Source organism: Dermacentor andersoni, chromosome 3 (assembly GCF_023375885.2).
Source record: "Dermacentor andersoni chromosome 3, qqDerAnde1_hic_scaffold, whole genome shotgun sequence".
Lineage (NCBI taxonomy): Eukaryota > Metazoa > Arthropoda > Arachnida > Ixodida > Ixodidae > Dermacentor > Dermacentor andersoni.
In genome coordinates, this window is record NC_092816.1 from 106,538,852 (window position 1) to 106,563,716 (window position 24,865).

Here is a 24,865-nt window from a genome sequence, read left to right on the forward strand (position 1 = left end):
TAAGAGCTGCGCTCTTAAGCGGGTGTCGGATGTCGTTTCGGCAAAAAGATTTTCGAACCACCCATACGCAGGCCCTCCTTGTAAGTCAGAATTCCGCTCACTGCTACTTGTCATATAGTTCTACAGGTTATACCATCGTGCAGTTCTTTAGTTGTGTCGCAAGGCCGCAATGTGTCGCAATGAAGCTACTGAAATAATAGAATTTCTCAAGCTAAGGTAAGTAGAAAAACCGTAAAGTACAACTCACACACAACCTACATGCATGATAGCGTCGGATTTTGACTACACGAGAAAAGGCAATCCTGCTGCGCGAAACAAACGCCATTCCAGCGTTTATACTACACATAGACCGGCCACGGAGCGGTGCGCCCAGTTCCTTATAATAGCTCCAGATGGCGCTCGCTTCCGCTGGATCGCGGTCCACGCTGGAGACCGTATTTCTACCAGAAAGCCCCACTTCCTGCATAGCGTTCGCGGCCAGCGTTTCCCGGTAAACATTACGGTTACATAGGCTCCAGTTGCCTGGAAGCCTGAGCAGCAGTCAGGGATCTTTGAATGCTATCGCGTTGCACTCTTAAAGGCAAAGCTTAAGCATCCCCTGTCTTTTTCTTCCACAGCTGGCTGCACTGCCACTCATCATGCCAGCGTTCCCATACTGTCCCTCCTTCTGCGAAGGCGCTGACGGCACAGCACACTGCCAGTCGGTGCACTGCTTTCGGGCTCAAATTCTTTAGCTCAGATATCGCTAAAGGAAAACACGTGTACAGCTGCGCTCAAATTTTACATTAGGGAGCATCGTAATGGTCGAAATTTCTTTCGCAATTTCATATTGTTTTTTATTCTTTTCGCTATTGCTATATTCTTGTAACAGTTTGTATGCTGCCTTTCACGCTATGCCATTCAAGCCCATTGTCGGTTTGGCAGGCCTGATGAATGTAATGTTTTCTAAATATAATAAAAGAATTATTATTATTATTATTATTATTATTATTATTATTATTATTATAGGTAGTTAGGCAATTAAAATGAGGCAGAAAAAGTTACGTCTTAAATATGAACACTCAGAAAAGGCTTACTCATGGAACCTTTGTACATCTTTTGCGTCCAGGCTCGCGCAAGTCGCTTTCTATACAGAGACCGCTCTGCAAGGACAGTTTCACTGTTTTCCAGCGACAGCATCGAATGCTCTTCACACCACCCTGTTAGACGCAGTACGAATAACTACGACGACTTTCGGAAGTTATCTGTCTGTTTGTACACTCGAACTCTACACCACCGTCTGAAGAGGTACTCAAGAATATTGCACACAACATCATCTTGCTGTAATATTGCGCTTCGTCTTCTACCCTGTCAAGAAGGGATGCGGCGCGATAGCGCTTTTGGCTCGGCAGATACAGTTGTGTGCGATACGCGGACAATGATTCCGGAAACATTTCCCCAGACTCGAGCTCTATTTATTACGAGCGTATTCGCCACCTATACGCCACCGCATTCCTCAAGCTGCTAACAATGGCGCGAATCGGAGGACCGCTCGAGTACGTCACGCCTGTGCAGAAGCCAGTAGCGCTATAGGATGACTCTCCTGCAGTTCGCATGTGTAAAGCAGAACGCTGGCGACGCTTGGCGCACTCAGGGTTCCCATGCATGGCAGCGTCAACCGTCCTGACGACGCCATACCACTTGGCGCACAGGCTTATTGGAGCTTATCTGGGAGTTCAGGCCAAGTGCGGCCAAGTGTCCCACGTGAAGTCCCGTGAGGTGGAACGTGCGGCCGTGAAAGGCAAGTTGCCTGGAAGGTGGCGGAGCGCTGCCACACTATCAGTTGCTAGCCTATAGTTCTGTAGATGTGCCGCATTCTCAAGTTGTCCGGCCATTGCTCGTGAGTAGTAAACTAAGGACAGCAGCTGTAATCAGTTAAGCCATGACCAAAAGGACATTCTCAATATGTCCGGTCATTGCTAGTGGGTAGTAAACAAACTAAGGACAGCAGCTGCAATCAGCTAAGCTATGACCAATAAGAATGCCTTCGTTTCTGCTAGATGATCACGAGGGCTGCAATTGGTGCCCAAATACGAGACGAGACTTTTCACTGTGGCTGACGAAACAACATGCACAACTTAGAAACGCAGCCACTTTTGCTTCGAATCTCTATGCAATAGGCTGAAAAATAAAGTATGGCCAAGTGCATTTTGTACAGGATTCCTAGATCGTCGGTGCAATGAGTGGGGGTGTTTAAGTTGCGTAACAAAATGTTGTGACGCAAATGCTCGCGTAGCGATGTCTTATCACACAGTCGTGTAACAGCGCATGATATACGGCTTACCGCAATGCGCTGTGATTACGTTTTGTTCTCTGAACGCTGTGCCGTGTCAACCGCAGTCACGTAGCCCAACGTTGTTTACGAAGTAAATGTCAAGCTATAAATGTCCACGTCGAGCCTAAGAAAGTTCTCAGACAGGCGCAATCTTAACCACAGTAGTAGTAGTAGTAGTAGGCGCTTCTGGAAATAATGTTCATAAGGAACAGCGACAGCTGAGAAACCCTTCTAGAAAAAGGCTTTCAAGCTGGGGAAGAACCTCTGCCGGTATCTGCGGCAGGGCAAGTACCGGAGAAAGTGTTCTCAGACGACTGCACTTCCATGAATATGTGAGAACAGAAATATCTCGTTCGCAGTTATCAGGATGGACACGGCGTTCGAGGCTTATCGCGCCACTCGCGCAGCCGTACCAACCACAAGAAGTGGCTGCGGTATTGTACAACACACAAGGTTGTGTCAGGCACTGTCCTCTTTGGTGGCTGCGGCAGGCTCGTACCTGCGCAAAAGTTTCGCCCCCTTTGCATTGTAACTGGCGACACGGGCTCTACTGCTTAAGTGGACAGCCTGCGGAATTATTCGTCCATCCGTATCTCTCGGCGTCGATATCAGAATGAATTTGAGTTGCACTGCTGCAGAGAAGTGTGCCGGAAAGCCTTATCAGCACCTAAGGACCCGTAGTGGAGAAGAGATCGATTGTGAAACTGGCGATTGGAAGCGTTTTTTTTTTTTTTTCAATATCACTCCATGGCAACTGCTGGGTGCAGTAGTGGCGCACGCACGGACAAGCACAGAGACACACACAACGTAACTTTATCATACTTTAACTTTTGATATTACTAATTTAGCAGGGAAAACGAAGGAACCGGTGCTCCGTTGCCAGTTTTTTTTTTTTTTTTTACCACCTATATTGAACAAGACTATTCAACGCCTGCACAATAGAGGAATGCCACACCACATCCATTCCCCGTGATATGACGCAGCCTTTTCAACGCGCCTTCGCAGCCGCACGTGTTATACAGCGCAAGATAGCCATAAAGGTAAAAACAATGTGGAGAATGCTTGAGCTTCGCCTTTAAGAGTGGGACGTCCCGATTTCATTCAAAGATTCCTGACTGCTTCTCAAGCTTCGCGGCAACTGCAGCGTATGTAACCGTTGACCGGGAAACGCTCGCGGCGAGCGCTATGCACGAAGGCGAGCTTTCGGTTAAAACGCCGCCTCTTGCGTGGGCCGCGATGGATGGATGGATAGATGGATTTTATGAGCGTCCCCTTTGGAACGGGGCGGTGGGTGGCGCCACCAAGCTCTTGCTATGCGCGATGCGGCCAAGGCGAGCGCCATCTGGAAGTGTTTCAAGGAAGCGGGCGCGCCGCTATGTGAAGACGCCGTCGGGGGTCTCTGAATTGTAGAAACGCTGGAAAAGGGGTTTGTTTGAGTTTTCGCGTAACAGAATTATGTTTTCTCGTATAATCAAATCACAATCCGAGAGCTATCATTTCTGTATGTTTTTTGTAAGTCGTACTTTAGGATTTTTCTACGAATGTAGCTTGAGAAATCAAATTAGTTCAGTAAGTTTCTTGTGCCACATGTCTTTCTTTCCTTAACTACGTCCGACGCCGATACCAGATTTCCTGCCGCACGAGCTCGTTAACGCTGTCGCGTTAAACACAAGCGCTCATGCGGCGGATTCTGGCTTAAAGTCTTGCAAGGTCCTTTAAATTACATTCAATTGGAGGCCACAGCTTAAAAAAATCTTTCCTGCTCTTGTAACTTGTCAATGCTTTTGTTCTGTTTAATGTTGCCTTCTCCGTGCTGAGAGACCGCTATCCAAGAAGCAGGTGATATATGAACTGTGCCATATTTGCCCGACGTCGCGTCAACATTGGCCAACCTTTCTCTGCTGTTATAGAAGTTTGTTTACTTGTCAGGGTTTCCGTGCCCAGGCACCGTGTCCTAAGCTGCACGTATCGAAAGCAACGTTCTTATCGGCTACGACAGCGTCTTCAGTCAACAACCCTTCGGGCATCGAGCCTATAGGCAAATTCCACTGCGTTCGATGAAGGTGTCAGTTTGAACAGAAGAATGTGAACGATTGTTAAATGTCCGGCGCTTTCTTTTGCAGTTCCTTGACTTTCAGTACATACTATATTGCAAGAGAAATTCGACATGAAGTTTACAGTGGACCTGCACGGAGCGCCATGCTAGCACATCCCAAAAATAGCGTGCAATTTGAGCATTTTTTCTTCTTCCTTTCTTTCTTCCTTTCTTTCTTTCTTTCTTTCTTTCCTTCTTTCTTTCTTTTTTTCTTTCTTTTTTCCACCTGTAGACAAAAATCGACAGAAATAAATCGCCAGATTACTCGTAGCAAAGAATTATTCCCTTTGGTTCTCGTCGTCGGGTCAATCAGAGGCGCTTTGCGTGGCACTTGGGGATGTTCTTGAGTGGCCCTTCAGCTTTTGTTGGCTCCGTTCAGCCTGACACGAGCGAATGAACTTTGCGAATAACAATATCGTGTCGCGCGTATTCGGAAGATCCAGACGCCGCGTCCTCAAGCACCCGTGCGATACGCCCTTCCAGTCGGATGGCCATATGCGTCCGGTCTGCACCCGCAGCCCTTGCCTTCTCGCCTGCGTCCTGAAGAGTAGCTTTCATTACCTGTTTGCACAGCGCAGCCGTGAGCTCTTTTCCAGCCACTCCTTGTGAGCAGGAGAGCGTTATCTCTAGAACTTAGGCAAAGACGATATGCCGGGCGGCTTTGAAGGATCAGACTTAGTACAGTGAAGCGTTTTGTCTCTGTGTGCGTCTAAAAAGCCATTTTTTTCTTCCTCGAGCTTTTTTTACGACGTAGGAGAGGTTGGCGTCTTTATGTGGCACCGTCTGCTCGGCTTCGCATGGAAAACAAAATGAAATTCCAATGAGCACTGAATGCACTTTAGCAGCGCGAACGCATAGAAAGTTCTGCCCTATAGTCTATGAAGCCGCAGAAGATAATACAGGGACACGCACTAACATATAAATACATGCACAAACAAGCACAGTTCAAGAAAGGAATAACAGTACTTGAAGTTGTCCGCGAAACACACACAGTTCAGTTTTGCAGCTAAGCGGGCCATAATAGCACAGCATGTCACGAATAACAGTACATGTGCATCCGATAAACTTTCATGATACATGACATGAACATTTAGTATAAACATACGATATTCGTACTTTCTAGGAAAATTTCCCGAATAACAAGCATTTTTTTTTCCGCAACCCCACTGTTGAACGTCGGCCAAGTTTTTTTTTTTTTTTTTTTTTTTGTTCTCACGGTGAATGGTCCACGACTTAGTGTCTTCAAATCGGTCCTCAGCCGTGCGGTTTCCTGTTTTGAGCACTCGAAAAGGAGGGAGTGTACACTCGCCCACAAAATTTTACGGACCAAAGAATATGAGAAAACGCTTGATATCTCAGCAGCCTCAAAACGGAGCATTGGTGTTGGTATTTCCAGCTGCTGCTATAGTATATGCGAACTGGTTATTGTTACAGGCTACACGGAAATTAAACGTTTTACGAGATCCTGTGGTCCGCAAACTTTTGTAGTTGACTGCTCATCTTCGTCTACGTGGCCACAAATGCACTACGGTCTTTGAGTTTTTTTATCCTGCAGAAAAAATTCCACGTATGTGCTATAGCCAGCCGCACACGGTGCAATTAAGTCTCAAATATTATGTTATCGCGCAGATTTGAAGAGATTAACATTCTGCTCTTTTGTTGTGTTCCGCTTGTGTGTTTCAGTGTTACATTCATTTCAGCAGCGGTGGGAGTGAAACGTACAAAGCACGCGCACGCTGCTGTGCAAGCACACGTCAGACTTTGTCTGAATTGTATGAATATGATTGACAACGTTGCAGGCCAATTGTTGCGTCATAATTCACTCATTTTGACGACAGCGGAGCATGGCAGTCGTTGTGGTTACAAAAGAGAGGAGGAGAGAAAGCGAGAAGAGAGGAAAGGCAGGAAAGTCTACCAGACGAGCGACACGTTTACTACCCTGTACACGCGGTAAGGAAAAGAGCGAATGCAGAGAGGAAATTGGGAGAGAATGAACCCTGCGATTACAAGAACCATGTTACTCATTTGAGGAGTGCGAAGGACTGCGTGAAGAAACACGCGTGTCTCTCTGCACTCTAAGCTGATTCTGGCAACTCTGCGGTTGAAGGACCACTCTATGCAAAATTAAAACAAGAAAGTGCACAGCCTTTGCGAAATGTCACCGACCAGAATGAACGTGCATGTCATGGCCAGCAGCTTTTCCAAACTCGGTGCACGCTGTCGCGTTACCTACTTGCGACACATCAGATAACCTGCACTTGCCTTTGAATATTTTGGCTCGTCTAATTGTCCAATGTAGAGATGCTATGTAGAGACAGCGTCCCTGTGCATCCTCCCACACGCACTCAGTGATTACTCGATCCCTTTCTTCCTCTTTCTATTCCCCTGTCCCCCATCCCCAGCGTAGAGAAGCAAACCGGGTGTTCATCTGGTTGACATCCCTGCCTTTCCTGTCCTTGCTCTCTCTCTCTCTCTCTCTCTCTCTCTGTCTCTCTCTCTCTGTGCGTGGTCTAGAGAAAAGAAAGTCACCTGCGCAAACTGTGGCCACATTTACGTACGTATGTAGCGGTCTTTATCAAGGCTAAGCAAGACCCACTTATCGAGCAAACTAGTGCGAGAAATGGGACAAAGCAGTGTGTGGGATGACCAGTACACCCTTTGAGCAAACACTCTTTTCCATAAGTCACTTTTCCTAGCAGTCTTGTCAAGTGCATCTTCCGCGGAACATGAAAAATGTAATGTTTACTGACTGTTAACACTTCATGTGTCACCAATTTATATTTTCTTTCCCGCACGCAATCGTCAAGCGAGTTGAACTATTCCTGAGGCAGCGCTTGGACGCTGTGACGTAATTATTTGCGTTAAGCCGTCGGCATGCCATTCTGACTGTAGTAGCGCGTATACTTTATTCTCCTGCCCTCCGGGATGCATCGTAATCTGATCTTGTCGTCTTACTGATTTTACTCTTTATCCTCGCACTTATGCAATTATAAGGCATTCAGCGGCGCAAAGAACGAAGCACTGAACACACGATTACAAGGCGAGATATTAAAATGTGCTTTGGTTTTACCGTCGAGAAATACCAGTTCGGCAAGCTTCAGGTCCTGTCTTGCAGATACAATCAATTCACAATTCGCTCATCAACGATGCCCACACTTTGACAAGTCAGTTCACACGCCGACCGCAAAGATGGTTCAGCGGCACCGTCACCTTGCTTCTGGCCGCATGGTATAGTGACGTGTTCACATCCACCTCCGACTGCCGTGTTGTTACAATAGGATGCCAAATTTGGTAACGTCAGTCTGCTAAGATTTCCGTGGACGTTAGCTGAGTTGGGGTACGGGGAAATATGTCAAAAAACGGCTAACTGCAGTGCTTTTTATCGATCACAAATTTGCAATATCGATGCGTTAAAATTAAATCAACGCTTTTGCATTTCGAAAAGAATACCGGGTCTCCTGTTCTTGCTCCCGTAAATCAGGACAAACTAGCTTCCTGTTGCCATTAAAAGTCAATTCATCGTTTATTTTTCTTGCTAGCGCGCCGATGCCAGCTACAGTTCTCGAAATGCTCAAGTGGCCAAAAGGTCCAAACACTTCATGGCCTAAGCAGGCAGTTTGAAGTCATTAAGTGCACTATGCAGGCGTTCTCAAGTGCCGAACGCTCCCGTCACATAGAAGCCGCATGCTTAAAGGTATTTGACCTTATTAGCGGCTTCCGCATTCTGAGAACGTTTGTGAATACTTGTACAGCCTGTCTCAAAAATTAAAGCCCATACAGCGCTTTCGTTGCTAGAGAATGTAAGCTCTTGACGGTTAGCGTTGCGCTCGCGGGAATTTACTTCGACTCGACTGAACTTTACCAATGCTCATAGCCGAATTAACATATAAAATTGCCAAAATTCACACGAAAAGCAGCGTCCGCAGCTCAAAGCACGGGACCTGAAACGCCGCAGCGAAGGGATGAGACCTTTTGGGGAGGTACCGTTTCTGTATTCTGACAACATTGTCGAGTCATTTAAGTATATGTCCTTTTGACTCTCGGCAGTGATGTAGCTTTGAGATGTAAAACGAACTATTCAGTCAGCGGCGGGCCGTGGAAGACAGCGGGATAGTCCCAAGGAGTTCTGACAGCGAAACGAAATGCATGGCCAGAATGGAAGCTTGGGCAATTTGGTCCTGCATTAGGAAGGGTATAAAGAGAACACGTGAGGCATGCAGCGCCTGCGTGCGCCTTACGTCTTCATTTCTTTCGTGCACGCATTTCGCGTTGCTTTACCATTAGCCGTACGTGGTCGTTCCGCTGCCGTCCCCACGCTGCTTGTTCTCCGACGCATTTTGCAACCCTTGTCAAAAGCAACCGTCCCAAAAGTACGTTTCGACACACACCCCCCTCTTTTTTTCCCTCCGCAGCGGCGCGGAGCCGAGCAGCGGAGGAGGCGGCGAGTGCGAGCGCCGGCCCGGAGCACCCGGCGCCTCAGCACGAGATCAAGGACTCGCTCGAGGCTGAGCGAGGCGAGGACGACTCGGGCGTTCGCGCGTACGAGCCATGCGTAGCGCAGGAGGACGAGCTCCCGCCGCCGCCCCCGCCGGTCTCGTCGGCCGAGCAGCGGCGGTACGGCCCGTCGTCGCGCGGCATGGACTCGGTCGAGTTCCGTCAGCGCGGCCGCGAGATGGTCGAGTACATCGCGCGCTACATGGAGACCATCGGCGACCGGCGCGTGACCCCGCAGTGCGAGCCGGGCTACCTCAAGGAGCTGCTGCCGGACAAGGCGCCCGAACAGCCCGAGGACTGGGACAACATCATGGCCGACGTGGAGCGCTTCATCATGCCCGGAGTACGCTGACGATGCAGTTTACGTTTTAGAGTAGCGGGCCAAAGACTTTTGCATCGGACGCGGCGGAATGCCGGGGGCGTATAGGCTCAACGAAAACTTTAGGCGGGTCGCCTTGGGCACTTTGTGAGACTGCACGGTCGGATGAGCTTCCACGCAAGACTTTCTTTGTTTTGCTCCTCGTGATATTGTCGCATGTCTATTAGAGCCAGTCTAATGAGCCCTGCTCAGTGTCCAGAAATAGTCGCGGTAAAAATGGAACAACCACTCGCCTTAGATTGAAAAAAGAAAGTTAACCACATAGCTCACGTTTCGGCAGCACTGCGGGTCCCTTGTGCAAGAAATTCAGGCATATCTAATCTACGATGGCCATCCCAGTACGGGACGAGGAGGAACAAACTGCATTCGATTTCGCAGAATGTCCCTTCTCCCCCTCGCAGGAGAGGGGGTGACCCAACCTAGACGTCGGCCATGATGCCATGGGAACAGCATTCTTTTGAGTCTAAAATAAATACAGGGAAAAATTAAATGATTTTTTGAAGAGCACTGTGAATGAGGTTAGGACCACATGTTTAGACTGCGCAATCTTCAGGATCGACCTACGAAAACGGTTAGACAGATCGACAGAAGGAAACCTGGTCCGACAATGCTAAGAATGCTATTCGCATTAAAAGAATGGGAGAATAGGCCCACCTTTAAAAAATATGACTGCACTATCTTCGAGATAGGCCTCTAAAACGTCTAGAAACTAGTCTGAGAATGTCAAGCATGTATTCACATTAAGAAAACAAAACAAATATTGTGCGGGTATATATCTGTTTATCGCGTATGCGGTCGACAGGTTGAATACTAACTGATAGGCACGACGTTAAGATAAACCTTCCTCTGCTAAGATAACAGTAGTGGGATAAATCAGTGTTGTGGTTAGTGTTTACATGATGTTTCACCAATGTGCAGGAGCACGCCTTGTCCATTGTAATTGCGACGTGTTTGATTTAATTTTCCCGGCTGTATAAATCTAGAAGGAACGTCGCATTCTGCCAATGTAACGATCTCCAGGGGGCCAGTTAAGCTGCCTAGAGCGGCTTTTAGTCCTGAAGTTCGTCCAGATTTTCTGGATAGATAAGAATTTATTTATTGACATATTGATTGATTGATTGATTGATTGATTGATTGATTGATTGATTGATTGATTGATTGATTGATTGATTGATTGATTGATTGATTGATTGATTGATTGATTGATTTCTTAAAACTTTCTGCTTTCGCCAATGTAAGACACATTCCACTCGTTGCGCAGCATCTTGTAAGTTACCTCTGGGTACCTTGGCATTCCAAAGGGCATTTCACTCACACGAAATGTTGTTTCAATGTTCTTGTCGGCAAGCGGGGCAAAAAGACAAAATTACGAACAAGAGATCCGCCAATAATATGTTTATCTTCTTTCTTTTGAACATTGTAATAATTTTATTTCTACACTTCATACATCGGAAAGGGAAAAAACAGTGACGAGAAGCTTTGTCATTAGACAAGCTTGACGGGACCCCTGTACCCTTACACACAATCAATGGCGGCGCGACAGTGGTTGTTATCAGTGGAAGAGCGTTATACAAAAGCATGAAGACTTCGATTCTAGCGAGAATGCAAAAAATCATCGCTTGTGGGATGCAAGGAAATGTGAACAGGTAAACAACATACATATAATGAAGTATAAAAGAAAGAAAAACGTGCCACATTTAATTAATTCAGAACAAATTAGTAGTTATACGAGTGCTCATTTGATTCTGTCTGCGTACGTTTACCCTCGCCTTACGCGCTTAAGTTCAATGTCACGCTAAATTTCTTGAAAGGAAAGCGCGGCAGGTGGCCTGCGTTTTTACTTTATAATAATGTGAAACTTATATTTTGCGCTTATCGTTACTTTGTTTTCGATCAAACTGCCTATCAAGATTTCGCATTTTGTTTACTTGCTTGGTTTGTCCGGACTTGTAGGCGGTGCTGAAGCAAGGCATCTGGCAGCAGCTTGCGTCTCCGATGACGACGTGCGCATACAACGGTGTCTTTCTTTTATATTCTTCAGTATTTACCGATGAACCAGGCAGGCATAATTTTCAAATCTTTTATCAACGATGTGGGCAAAAAAAAATGGACTGGCGATATTTCGCAGAAAACAAAGTAGCGGTAATCGTGAAACTGTATTTTCACGTTGTTAGAATGAAGCCAAGTCCCTGTATTTAGCAAAAAACAGGAAGTTAAGCAGTACCGTCTTTTTATTCAACTCTATTATGAGGCGGGGCTTTAAATATGTGCAATGAACCAAAAAGGTTATGCGTGCGCGCTTGCCATAAAAAACCAGGCTGGTCGTTCACAGACGTCCTGGCATGAATCGTAAAGTTTAGAGCAGTAGGCGAAGACGCGTAAATTGTTCTCTGATGGCATATTTAAGACAAAGGAATAGGCGGCGCGTGTATATAGGGCTTTTGGAATGCTAGCAGCAAAACAAAAATTCTTCGGGTATTGATATTCCTGAGCCGGCGACGTAGTCCAGTGCGGTTTGCTTGCTGGAACTATTTCAGTCGTGACAAATTATCGTACTCGCAGGTGACCCATTGGCAGCACCCCCACTTTCATGCCTACTTCCCCGCTGGGAATTCCTACCCTTCTATCCTGGCGGACATGCTCTCTGATGGCATCGGCTGCGTCGGGTTCTCCTGGGTGAGTACCGGCGCGACTATGGTGTGGCTTCTCTTGCGTAGAGTATACCCTCTGTCACCGCCTCTTGTGAATGTTCAGACGTTGCTGTGCTGGTAAACCTTGCGGAACTGTGGATTTCGTTAGTGCGCTTCGCCGAAGAACACAAACTGGTCATGACGTGTGAATGGAACACCAACTTGTAAAAGTGAAAACTGCGACGCCTCTCGCACAGCGCATGCGCAGTTTGCGGCGATTCCGTAGAAGCGTCGTCGAAGGGATACTTTCTCACAGCGGGTTCGTATGCGAGGCAAAACGTGCGACCTTCATCATACCAGAATGTTGCGCCACAGTTGGTTGCTTTCACTTTGCGGAATCCATTGGCACGCGTCATTTCTTGAGGCAGTAGGCAGAAATACGTGCTTCCCCCCCCACCCCTCACCCTCCCTCCGGTGACTAGGGGCGGCCGCTTCTCTGCTTGATGCAGGCCACTAGTCGTAGCCGGCGTGGCTTCTTGCAAGACGCAGGGCCACTGCACGCGCTGGGCCGGGAGCGTGGTTCGGCCGGTGCTCGTGGCAAGGTACACACACAGCCTGCCCACGCTTCGTTTCTTTATCTGCCTTGGCCGGGGGGCTCGCTGGGCACTTTTGATGGCTGGCACTGCTGGCTGCTTTGCGTGGCTTCCACCTGTCTGTTTACTTTTCTTTGTTGTTTCTGTGTGTGTGAGAGAGAGAGAGAGATAAATGAGATGCGAAAGACATGCAGGTTAACCGGAAGATAGATATCCAGCTTGCTACCCTGAAATGGGGAACGGGTAAGGGGACACAGAAAGATAAAGAGAAAATGCACACACACACACACACACACACACATAAAGAGAGGGAAATGAAAAAAGGAGAAGAAAAACACACACACACAATGGAGCGCAGGAGTGTCACAGTCGTTCAAACAGGTCGCTTGGCCGAAGGAACTTCGATAGCGCCTTTTTCGCCTTCTGGTGTGAAGACCGCATCAGCCGGCACTCTGAGATCGTCTGCTCAGAAAGCGGCCGGTCGTCAAGGCGTGCCAACGCCGTCGCGAACAGTGACAAAGGTTATGTTCGATTGTTTCCGCGCTGCCACAGCTATCGTAGGCAGCAGCACTGTCAGCCATTCATGTGCGGCAAGCAAATGCATTCGTATACGGTGCTCCAAGCCACAGTTGACAGAGGACAGTTGTCTCAACTCCGGATAGTCCAGATAAAATGCGTAATCGTAGGGATGGGTTCAGGCAGTGCAGCCGAGTATGCCGGACACCTGGCGTGTTCCACATGGATCGTGTGGCATCACGGGCGAGTATGCGAAGATTTGTTGCTACATAGGTTCTTGAGAGCGGGATGGGTTCTTTCACGGTATTTTTTCGAGCCCTCCTAGCAGCTTCATCGGCATGTTCGTTGCCCGTGATGCCGCAGTGGCCTGGGAGCCACAGAAAAGTGATGCTATGTCCCTTTTCTGCTGGTGATATAGCTGCCTTATTTCCAGCACAAGTTGGTCTTGTGGTCCACGATGTAGATGGGCTATCAGACAATGCAGGGCTGCCTTCGGATCGGTGAATGTGCTCCATCTCCATAATTGATCTTCATGAATCATGCGAAGTGCGCTGCGAAGTGCGGCAAGCTCCAGAGCAGTCGACGTTGTCCGGTGAGAAGTCTTAAACTGGATGGTCACGCATTTTTTCAGGGAAGATCACAGCCTCGGCATATCCGTCCACAGTTGTCGAGCTATCAGTGTAAATGTGAGGATGGTTCTTGTATGTCTCGTGCAGCATGAGTACAGATTGCTGCTCCAGAGCTGGCGATGGGAATCCTACTTTCGTTTGAATTATGGCTGCTGAGGGTCGTACTTGCGGGCGAGCCAAACACCAAGGCGGTGATAGCAGCCTCTCGGCAGGTGTAGAATCTCGAGGGAGGCAGTCACGGTACTCCGAGATCTCCTTGCGAAAGGAGGCACTGGGTCGGTCTTTCGGCAATGCGGCGACGTGGTGGAAAAGGGCGCGGACAATGTGCCTGATGTGTGCTCTGAGCACTTCCAATGTGATGTGAGTTGTGAGTGGGTAATCTTGAGCTATCGCGATTGTTTCCGTTGTCGATGTGCAACGCGGCGATCCAAGACAAATCCTGAGTGCCTGCGCCTGAGCACTCTCGATTGTGCGGATGCTGCTTCCGCAGGTATTGCTCAGTACTGGTAAGCTGTACCTCAGGTACCCCAGAAACAGCGCCCTGTAGAGTGTACATCGCGTGTACTGACTTATCCCACGTTTTCCCTCCATGAAATTCCAAAAGGTGTGAAATGGCCATTAGACGTTTGTTCAGGTTCAGTACCTCAGCTGGAGCTGGAGCCTCCTGTGGGGGCTCCAGCTGAGATCTCGATCAATGATCACCCCTGAGAATCTGCGCGTCTTGGCGCAACAGAGGCTTTGCCCATTGATTTCTGTGGCTGCCTGCAAACATGGGCGCCTTGTTTCGCCTCTAAGTCGAGTCCGGTGGAAAACGAAATCTCAGCGCAATCAATGCCCACCGTACAAAGTGTGTTTAGCCGATGGAACAATTGTCGTAAGTATGGGCTGCCGAAATATCCATATATCGCGCACCTATCGTCTACTTACCTCGCTACCATCGGACGTCTCCGATAAGGTAAAGCTTTGCCAAAATTATCACTGCAAGTGTCGAGCGTCAGCTTCAATAAAGGACGCAACCGATATAAAAGGGAGGAACTGCCATCACTTTGTCTAACTGTGCTTTTTTTACTTTAAATTGATGGTGTTTAAATGACACACCCACTCCTTTCATCAGAAGCGAACGAACAATGACACCAAGGACAACACAGGGGAAATTACTTCTATCTACTAAGTGAAATAAAGAAATTATACAGTGAAGTGGATGAAAAAACAACTTGCCGCAGGTGGGGAACGATACCACATTTTCGCATTACGCGTGCTATGCTATACCGGGCCTCTCGTTTAACCCCTTTCCTTCTCGTTCATTACATAACGAGGGTCTCGTATCCGGCAACATTGATGCCTTCAGGTAGCACGTGTGGGTTTATTGACCAGTTGCCTTCACCCAAAAAGATCACGTACTCGTGACGCCTGCGGCAGAAAGGATGTTCCACATCCGCCGCCAAGGTTTGTGAGTGGTGTCGCTGGCTAACACTCCCAGGGTCAGTTCTAGCAATGACACATAAATGCCCAAGAAAGTGTATGGGGAGACGGCGCCGGCGGTAGCTCAATTGGTAGAGCATCGCACGCGTAACGCGAAAGACGTGGGATCGTTCCCCACCTACGGCAAGTTGTTTTTTTCATCCATTTTCATTAATTTATAACTTCTTTAATTCAATTACTAAGTACAAGTAATTTCCCCTGTGTTGTCCTTGGTGTCTTTGTTTGTTGGCTTCTTATGTTTTGACTATAACTGTGCAACTTAAGCTATAAAGCCAGAAATGTTGTGTTCCTTGCCGAGAATCAACCCTCGTAATGAAAAAGAAGCAGATCATTTTCACTCCTACCAGCTAAAACTGCCTCGATTATTGAATCATGATATCCCTGTTCATCGAATCCGGTCAACAGCGTCTCTGATTCGTAAGTTTTTATTACCCCTGCTAATTGTACTGTACAAGCAATCATTGCTTGAAGAAGTCGGAGCGATTAATAGGGGACAATACTGAATCTTCTTTCCGCGAGCGTTTCTTGGACAATAAATCCTACACTGCTGTCATACGCTGCTGTCACAAGCACAGCCACTTGACGCGACGGTGCATGCCTGCACGCGCTTGCGCCAATAGCATGAGCGCAGACCCGAAGTATCGAAACCCACTTTAGCTCTGGCGCATGGCCACGTATAAGTAATGATCTGCTTTGCGGCTCGCTCAGACTGTGATGAGTTTAATGCGTTCGACCTTAATATCTTAATTATTGCCTCTTCTTCTATTTCCGTTTCTCTCTCCGCAGGCAGCCAGCCCGGCTTGCACAGAACTGGAGGTGATCATGCTGGACTGGATCGGTACGTCATCGATCGACATCTCTTGCATGTACCTGCGCGGTCTTAAAGGCAAACATATGTTGTGTTGAGTACTAGCCGGCTTCATTAATCGTCGTTTCCCGTAAGCTTAGATAACTGCAGTGTATGGCGCTAGAATTCACTTCAAGGCGCCGTGGTACAGTGATTTATCGTTCTCTGATTTGCAGGAAAGATGATTAACCTTCCCGAGGAATTTCTCTGCCTGTCAGGAAACAGCAGTGGAGGAGGTGTTATTCAGGTACGCCAGGAAAACGTTTCTGCTTCGTCACCTGGCAGTCAAGTGTTGTGGAACCCGCCGCGGTGGCTTAGCTGCTATGGTGATGCGCTGCTATAAGCACGAGGTTGCGGAATCAAATCCCGGTCGCAGCGGCCGAATTTCGATGGGGGCGAAATGCAAAAACGACCGTGTTCCGTGCACTGGGGGCACGGTAAAGATACCCTGGTGGTCAAAATTAATCCGGAGTCTCCCACTACGGCGTGCTTCATAATCAAATCGTGGAGTCAGCATGTAAACCCCCAGAAAACAATTCGATTCAATTATTGTGGAGAGGCTGGAGGGACAAGTTCCCAACATCTCCAAGATCATCAATATATTACACAGTGTGATGAATATTCATTATTATCATGCCTATCAATCGATACATTTATCTCTCGAGTGACAAGAGCTATTGTATATTAATAGAAACACGGGTACCTGTTTCTGTCGCCAGCACACATATATATATATTTTTCGCTTACGCTGTCATCTGTGGGGTTCTCACCCGTGCTCTTGGGACAAGGGATCGACAACACAGTAGTGCAAACAATCACAAGGGCATTTATTGCACATTTCATAGACTAATGCCTGCTAGCCGAGTTGCAATCCACAAAATATGCCGATGGGCGCGCGACAAATCGCGGAAGTCCGACTCACCGCGACCGGATAACGAGCGAATATGTTCGCCCCATGCTGGACACCAACGTCTGGTCGCTCACGCGTACGGTCACGCGAACTGTGGCGCGTTCGAACGATCGTGTTCGTCCATTCCGGGGTAGGCCTCGCGAGACGGTCTGGCAGTAGCATGGATCGGCGCACGCGCAGAACGTCCACGCCGCTTGCCGATCCCAAGCCAAAGAGAAAGAGCCATCTCCTTTTTGCGTCCAAGTAATCCCGCCGTTAGGTGGCGTTAGCAGAGCAACACTCGCGCCATCTCTCGTACTACCCTGCAAGCATACCGACCACCGCAGTAAAGCCACGCGGCGAAGCCGGATTACAGGAGACGGGAGCTATGCGAGAAAACAACATATCAGGGGACGCGTGAAAGTCGCGCATCCCCACACATCCAGGCAACCGTGTTTGCTTGTTCTTTTTTTTTTTCTTTATGTGAAATACCATGCATGATTGCTGGTTTACGTTTGGCTTTCAGCACAGAGAGAACGGCGAGAAGGCAGAGAAAATATAAGGATGGGCTCGCTCGATTACTTGACGCTATTCATTTGCGTCGCAATGTCTTACAAGTCGATAACGCTTTACTTTGTCCTAACATGCGTGCGTTATACGAGAGGTATCATGACAAACAACACCACAGCGAATTACGGTGTCAAGTTGTACGCTTTTACTGATATTTTTTTTTTAAATTCGCCCTTTCTTTCTTACAGTCAAGCGCAAGCGAGTGCATTCTGAACACTCTGCTGGCAGCCAGGTACGCAACGATCAAGAAACTCAAGGAGGAACAGCCTTTCGTCGATGAGGGCGTGCTCCTCTCAAAGCTCATGGCCTACTGTTCCAAGGAGGTACACGTGCTTTCTGTGCTAGACAGCGCTGACGTGGTCCTAAGGTGATACTGGGCCCAAAAAAATAACGCGCGAAATTGATGTAATTAATGCATTAAAGAAACTGAAGGCAAATATCAGGACAGGTTGCGCTATTTACACTGCTCTTTTGAAACCTTCTCGGCGATTGCTCTACTATACAACGGGGCCTGTTGCAGAGAAAATTGTGAGTGATGACCCAACTTCTCTTTCCCAATTTCTCAACGTAGTCCTATGGCGTCGCCGATTTCGCGGTCCTTAAGTCAGTATTGGCCCTTTTTTCTGCATATAAAGCTAGTACAGCTTGAAAAAGTTCAAATTTTGCTTGTGTTCAGGCGTGACATAAGCCTATTCGGGTGTAGCCTACACTTTATATTCCCTAGGCCAGGTTTCTGCAGCTCTGCCGTCCCTTGAAAGGGCTTTAGAACTCTGCAATGTTGGCATTACACGTGTCTCATTATTAAGGCGTCTTAGTCTAATCTAAATTTATATTTTCTGTGGTTGTTTTCTAAGTTGATCAAAATGCGCGCTTTTATGCTGTGTGACTGTGACGTGCGATAGCGACTGTGCAAAAATGACCGTGAATGGTTCACTGGAACTGACCTGCAGTTGCGATGACTGTTCGCTGTGAACCTCTGCACGTGTGTTCGGACACTCCCAAAACAGGCAGAGTCGATAAACAGCGCTTCAGCTTAAAGGTCTGAAACCGTTGATGTCGAAACACTAATAAATGCAACGACGAATTTTTCTGCAAATATATATCGTCATGGTTGCAGTGATCGGCAGAAAACAAGAACCCTGTCGCAAAGAAATTTTGAAGGATCGAGTGTTTCTATCGGGCGACCTTGTGTCCACAATGCAAAACGAAATTCGAAGTGACAACGGTATCGGCGAGCACATGCATTCGTCGAATCAAACCTCGAGCTTCAAATCTGAATCGTCGAATCAAATCTGAATCAACGTTTACTGACAACCTGTGACCAAGCGACGAATATTTGCGAAGGAATTTGAAGATAGGAGCGTGGAATGGGGAATGGACACTCTAGTGTGGCGGCAAAAGCAACGGCTCGAGGATACGTTCGTCGCTGCGGTGATGGCCCAGGTAACGCGAAAGCTTGTGCTTCGATACACAACGCGGCGAAACGGCAATGAGAAAACCAAGTAAAAACATCGCAGTGCAATAGCTATAACGATGCGTAAGCCATTCTCATGTCGCGGCGAAGGGTCACTTACGCTATACAATATGTGCGAAACACTGCCGGACACTTCAGCGAACTCAGTGGTGAAACGCAATGGTTTCGACCTGTTGCGTTTGCTTTCCCGCAGGCCCACTCATCGGTGGAGAAAGCAGCAATGATTGGATTCGTGAAGCTTCGCATTCTTGACACGGACGAGAACTTCAGCCTGCGCGGCTCGATGCTTGCCGCGGCCATGGAGGAAGACCGCAAGGCCGGATTCGTCCCCTTTTTTGTAAGCGTCACTCCGCTTGTTCGGCGCATGCGCTGCAACGTCGCGTAAACTATTACAGTTTTGGTTGCTTCGTGCTCACTTTCTGTCATGCGCGGGTGTTCTTGGTCGTTCTAACCTTAATTTTGAGAGCTCGCAATGCACTCTGCAGTGCGAAGCTCGAATCATATTAAGATACAATAAAGAGATTGAAGAAAATGCGCATCTAATTGTCTCTGTAACGAGCAACTAAGGGTGGCCAAAACGGAAACATCGTTATTTGTTTGAAGCAATAATAAAGCAGCTGCGGCGCTCATTCAACAAAGCGGGTTGGCATGCTATAAATGAAGACGCAATATACAGTGCGAAGTGCAAGAAACCAAGCGGATACAAGGGGAGGGGGTCCGGAGATGGTAACTCAGAAACCAAGTGTTTAGAATTTCTGCAAGAGATCAAGCACCGCACTACTGGATAAAAAGTGTCCGCAGCAGTAATAGTGCCAGCTCCTTGTTTGTCTTCACTGACTCACGCGGCATCCCGACCTGTCTCGAACGTTCACAATGAGCCTCCTGCCAAACGATAAAGACAGCGCTAATTAGCCCGCCTCATAAGAAAGTATGGTTTATGTAAGAACACATTCACCAGGCGTGCGATTCGAAAACGCTCATTGCCTCGCGTGACGTATATGTGTTTAACTGTGCAGGTAAGCGCAACACTGGGAACGACGTCTTGCTGCTCCTTCGACGCTCTGGCGGAGATTGGTCCACTCTGTCAAAAAGAAGGCATCTGGCTTCACGTGGACGCCGCCTACGCGGGAAGCGCTTTCATCTGCCCCGAGTTCCAGTACCTGCACAAGGGACTCGAGGTACATGGCGCTGCGAAACGTCGTCTCAGTGCCATCGAATGCGCTGCTCTCTCAAACTGCTTTCGCAACTTATAAAAAGATTAAAACAAAAACAAAACAAGCATGTAACTTTGAAAATGCAGCTTTAATACAGGCAGCCAGATTTTGCTAGTGTATATGTATGTCATTGTACAAAAAAGAATAAAAAAAGCTTGAACACATGCCCTACGCCGAAACTTGGCGTCACCTTTGAATGCTCTTTTTTCTTACCTTTATTATTTTTTTTCTCTTCCAGTACGCGATGTCTTTCAACATTAACCCTAACAAATGGATGCTTGTAAACTTTGACTGCTCCTTGATGTGGTGAGTATCATTGCAACCTTTCCTTAGTATTTATCGGCGACAGGTCCGGCTGGACCAAGGAAAAGATATATAACAGCCGTTTACATTACTTATAATTTTTCTTTCTGTGAAGGCTTGCATGTTAAGTAATTTTTGACGGTTCCCAAACCAAACAAAGAAAAGCAGTGTATACAATGGAACGGAAAGGCACAATGCAAAAAGATAACTTCAGTGTAAATAAATTCAGAACACCTACATGGCAGCGGCTGCGTATACGAGGAGGAGGAAGAGGATTGTTGTTTCCTGGAGGCGGGCTTACGTCTGTTACGGGCAAGTGTGCCGCGCGAGCGCCATTTTTGAAATGCGGTAGAGTTACAGTACATCTGGTAACACAAGGGTATTTGGTAACACAGAGGAATAGCTATAGCGGGGATGGATCGGAATTATAGGGCAACAGGCTTCGCATCATCCATACCACGTCGGCCGCCACACTGCTCCTCGTCATTCACATTCAAGCTCTGTATACCGAAGGAATTTTAGGACGAGCCGAAGCGACTGCTCAGGTGTCGAGAAACCAGGCGTACACGAAACTATTAGCGAGTTTAAAAGCACGTGATTGCGCGGTTTTTCAACGCTGCAAAAAAAAAAAGTTAAGTGGGATAATAGAGCAAATAATGGCTACTGCCTGCGGTTGTTGCTGCTGCTCAGCGGTGTAATAATTGCCCGACGAGCTTCAGCCGAACTTGCTGGACTTTCAATACCTTCAACGTGTTACAAAGTGTGTCACTCTTCCAGGGTAAAGGACAGGTTCAAGTTGACGCAAGCTTTGGTCGTTGACCCGCTGTACCTACAGCACAGCTATTCAGGTGAGCGTGAAGGGCTTTCGCAATACGTGCGTCTTTTGAACAAGCAGCAGAGACCGCACGTGTACTCTTGAGTGGGTTTCTTTCGTACAAAAGTGTACTTTTGCATGCGTAAGTGATTCATGTCTCTTGCTCTTCCTTTCAGATAAGGCGATTGATTACAGGGTGAGTCCGTTTTTGCCATGTCACCTTTTTCGGCTCTCTTAACACCTTTGTGAAACAGAGGGCAACACCCGAACAAAGCGTAGGCTCTTGAACGTACCTTTACGTTGTCCCTGCCGATAAAGTAGTTTAGAGAGTTGGAAAAGGTGTGAGAGGGGGGGAGGGTAATGAGAAGAGACTTCTGGTTTGCTACCCTACACTGAGGAAGGAGGAAGGAAAGAAAGAATACAGCAGAAAGAAGGTAAACGGGCGAAAATAGAAAGAAGCGAGTGCGGTACGCCCAGGCATGTTAAGGGTATCTGTAACGAGCTACTTGAACGTGGAAACTTCAATAGTGCCTTGACCGACTTTCTCTGTGACGACCGTACAGGCTGGCACTCCGAGATATAGTCTGCCGCTCGTCGAGCGAAGACGACGGCAAAGATTGTGTTCGATAGTTTCAAACACCGTGTATAAACAATTTGCTCAATCGACGTTCTGTGCTCACAAATGTTAGTTATATTGCAGAGCAACTTGTAATGGTTCAGTCGTGTCGGCTTCACTCGTCCTAGCGGAGGCAGATTACAAAAGTGTTATATCTATCGCTATCGTGGATCTACTGAGAAGCGCCAATTTCATTTTATTTCCTTGCGTTTCAGCACTGGGGCATCCCCCTTAGTCGGAGGTTCCGGTCACTCAAACTGTGGTTCGTAGTGAGGAGGTACGGCATCGCCGGACTACAGCACTACATCCGAGAGGTTCGGAGTCTTTTCATTCATTCATTCATTCATTCATTCATTCATTCATTCATTCATTCATTCATTCATTCATTCATTCATTCTGTGCAGCACGTTCGACTGGCAAAGAAATTTGAGCTGCTGGTGCGAAGCGACTCCCGGTTCGAAGTGGTTAGTCAAGTGATCTTCGGTCTCGTCTGCTTCCGGCTCAAGGTGAGAGTCTGGCTTTCAGAAAAGCGCACTGGCTAAGCAAGCTCTCCGAGCAGCCACCGCGCTGCTGTTGCGGATGTTTTGCCAGTGTCTTCATTTCCCGTACACTCACTGAAAAAAAATTGCACCCTTTAGGTTCTGCCTTGTCCCTCAACAGTAGTCGTCATCTATCTAGCATTCATTCTCTATAACGATGCACGCTTCTGGTACTTTCTGGTCACAAATGACGTGCGCATTCAGCGTGACATATAATGTTCCTGACAGGAAAGAATTCGCGAGCGCGCATTATTAGCAAAGGAACTGAACGCAAGATTGACGATGGTTATTGCCGGGGGACACGATGAACCCCGAAAAGCGTCGCAATTTTCTGGGTGTACCCCACCTCTCTTCTTTTTCTGAGCCATTTTTGCGCCTATTCCTCTGAGGCATGTGCAAGGTCACTTACAAAAATAAGTATGCGTAGCCTACAGTTTGTCTGTACCCATCATTAGTCTATTTTGCATGCAATGTATGATTTTCCATTGTGTCCATAGATAAACTATACACACTACAAGTAACAGTTGATCAAGCATGCAGGACCTTAAATTGCTAATTAAGTTAATCAAGCGTGCAAGGCCTTAAATTGCTAATTAATGCAAAGTTATATAAAGTTTACCCCTTCACGGATGTATACCGACGAGCTATGCACAAGCTATCGTTTTGCTGTCGTGGGCTACATTCGATAGGTCTTTGCAAATTGTGAACAATCTTTCTGCAATCTGGTAATTAAACTGCAATTGTCTAATGTTCGTGCCCGTTTCTAGAGGCGTGGCATTCAGCCTGTGTTGAAATCCCTCTGTTTTTTCCCTCCTCCGTTCCGTAACGTTGCCACGCAGGGCTCGAACCAGCTGAACGAAAAGCTGCTGTCGAGCATCAACGCGTCGGGCAAGCTGCACATGGTGCCGGCGTCGCTCAACGACCGCTACGTCATCCGCTTCTGCGTGTGCGCGCCCAACGCGTGCGACGCGGACATCGTCTACGCCTGGCACATCGTCAGCCAGTTCACCACCGAGCTGCTGCAGCTGCTCGGCCACGAAATCGACAAGAAGGAAGAGGAGAAGGTGAGCGGCCGGCGGGCGTGTTCGATGTTTAAAGAAATTAGATTCGAGATCCTCGCAGTCCAAACGTATCTAAAAAAATATTTGCGATTCTCCTCAAAGAAAATCAATGTGCGTTTTCATTAATGAACCAAGTTCACTTTTTTTTTAATTATCATTGGCCGCGACTACGCGCACCTCAGATTGCATTCGCACAGGCACAGCGAAAACCATCGAATGTGCAAATTCAACGCATTCAACCAACAGGCCAGACCAAGATAAGTCTCCAGATATAATCTGACGATATTTTCCCCTCGAATGCTAAACTAATGCCGTAACAATATTTAAATGGCCAATTACTAGATTACCTTTCTCGCCTGGAAACAAGCAATATGATGGCCACTGATGCTTCACTGTCTCAAGAGAAGGCCTGGCGTAGGCATTTTCTCTCCTTCTCTCTGTTGGTCCTTTTCAATACTTCTTCCAGATTACACGCCTATTTTCATAGCAGAATTATTGACCATTGTTCTAGCACTGCGCAAACTTCCCGCTAATCAATCGTCAGCTGTCGTAGTTCCAGATTCTGGGTCGGTATGTGTGTCGCTTTCCACGGCAGCGAATACAGCTATCTTATGTTTCAAAATTTAGTCCCTACAACTTTACAAAAAAATTAACTTGCTGTGGGTTCCTGGCCGTTCAGTTTATGCTTAAATGAAATGCCAAATGTATTAGCCAGAACGTCTTTAAGTAGACATTTGATTCCTGTTTTACCCGATATATCACTGCATCGAGATACAGAAAATTTTGTTTGCAAAATGATTTATGTAAATTATGGGTGATACCATCTCCAGACTTTCAGCAACTAGGTTTTCTGCTGGAATAAACAGTGGTGTCTTTCTAGGCAATTGGAAGTTACATACACCAGACTACCCTGTCGCATCCCGCAATTGAATTTTTGGTTACATAGAGCTGGTCTAGCGATGTTCCCTCTATGACACAATTGTAAGGAAATTGAATCAATAGACCACTATTTTTTATCATGTAGACGATATTCACACCAGAGAACGATATTACTCGAAGCTGCACTCTGCGAAATTGGATTAGGATTAATTATACCAGTATTGTCATCGCTTGGGGCCTTGACAATCACAGAAACGTCTGTTCTGCAGTATTTTATTGTTTAACTGAAACGAAAAGGTTACCCTGCTAATTATTGTATCTTCATTCTAGATAACAAATCGGCATTCATTTCACCTTAGTTGGTTTCTCTAAATTCTTTATTAACATTAATCTCTCCTTGATTGTAGCCTCTTTGAACTTTCACCTTTCCGTTAGTCTGACTGCTCGCTCGCATACTAGTCTAGTTATTGCACCATCTCCTTTTTTTGTATTTCTTTTACTTTGCGTTTATCGTCTTCAAATAAGAA

General features: G+C 47.1%; 1 protein-coding gene across 5 annotated transcripts in view; it reads left to right on the top strand.

Moving 5' to 3' along the window:
• LOC126539861 (aromatic-L-amino-acid decarboxylase-like) overlaps positions 1-24,865 on the top strand; it is a 153,363-nt gene that overhangs the window by 116,312 nt on the left and 12,186 nt on the right. For all 5 annotated transcript variants that reach the window (XM_050186684.3, XM_055075184.1, XM_055075188.2 and 2 more), the window contains 13 exons: positions 8,822-9,246; positions 11,845-11,958; positions 15,919-15,970; positions 16,156-16,226; positions 17,627-17,761; positions 19,106-19,249; positions 19,929-20,090; positions 20,365-20,432; positions 21,207-21,277; positions 21,420-21,439; positions 22,075-22,173; positions 22,264-22,365; positions 23,238-23,462. In XM_050186684.3, the coding sequence (XP_050042641.2) occupies positions 8,822-9,246; positions 11,845-11,958; positions 15,919-15,970; positions 16,156-16,226; positions 17,627-17,761; positions 19,106-19,249; positions 19,929-20,090; positions 20,365-20,432; positions 21,207-21,277; positions 21,420-21,439; positions 22,075-22,173; positions 22,264-22,365; positions 23,238-23,462 (1,688 nt within the window). The remainder of the gene's footprint in view (positions 1-8,821; positions 9,247-11,844; positions 11,959-15,918; positions 15,971-16,155; positions 16,227-17,626; positions 17,762-19,105; positions 19,250-19,928; positions 20,091-20,364; positions 20,433-21,206; positions 21,278-21,419; positions 21,440-22,074; positions 22,174-22,263; positions 22,366-23,237; positions 23,463-24,865) is intronic.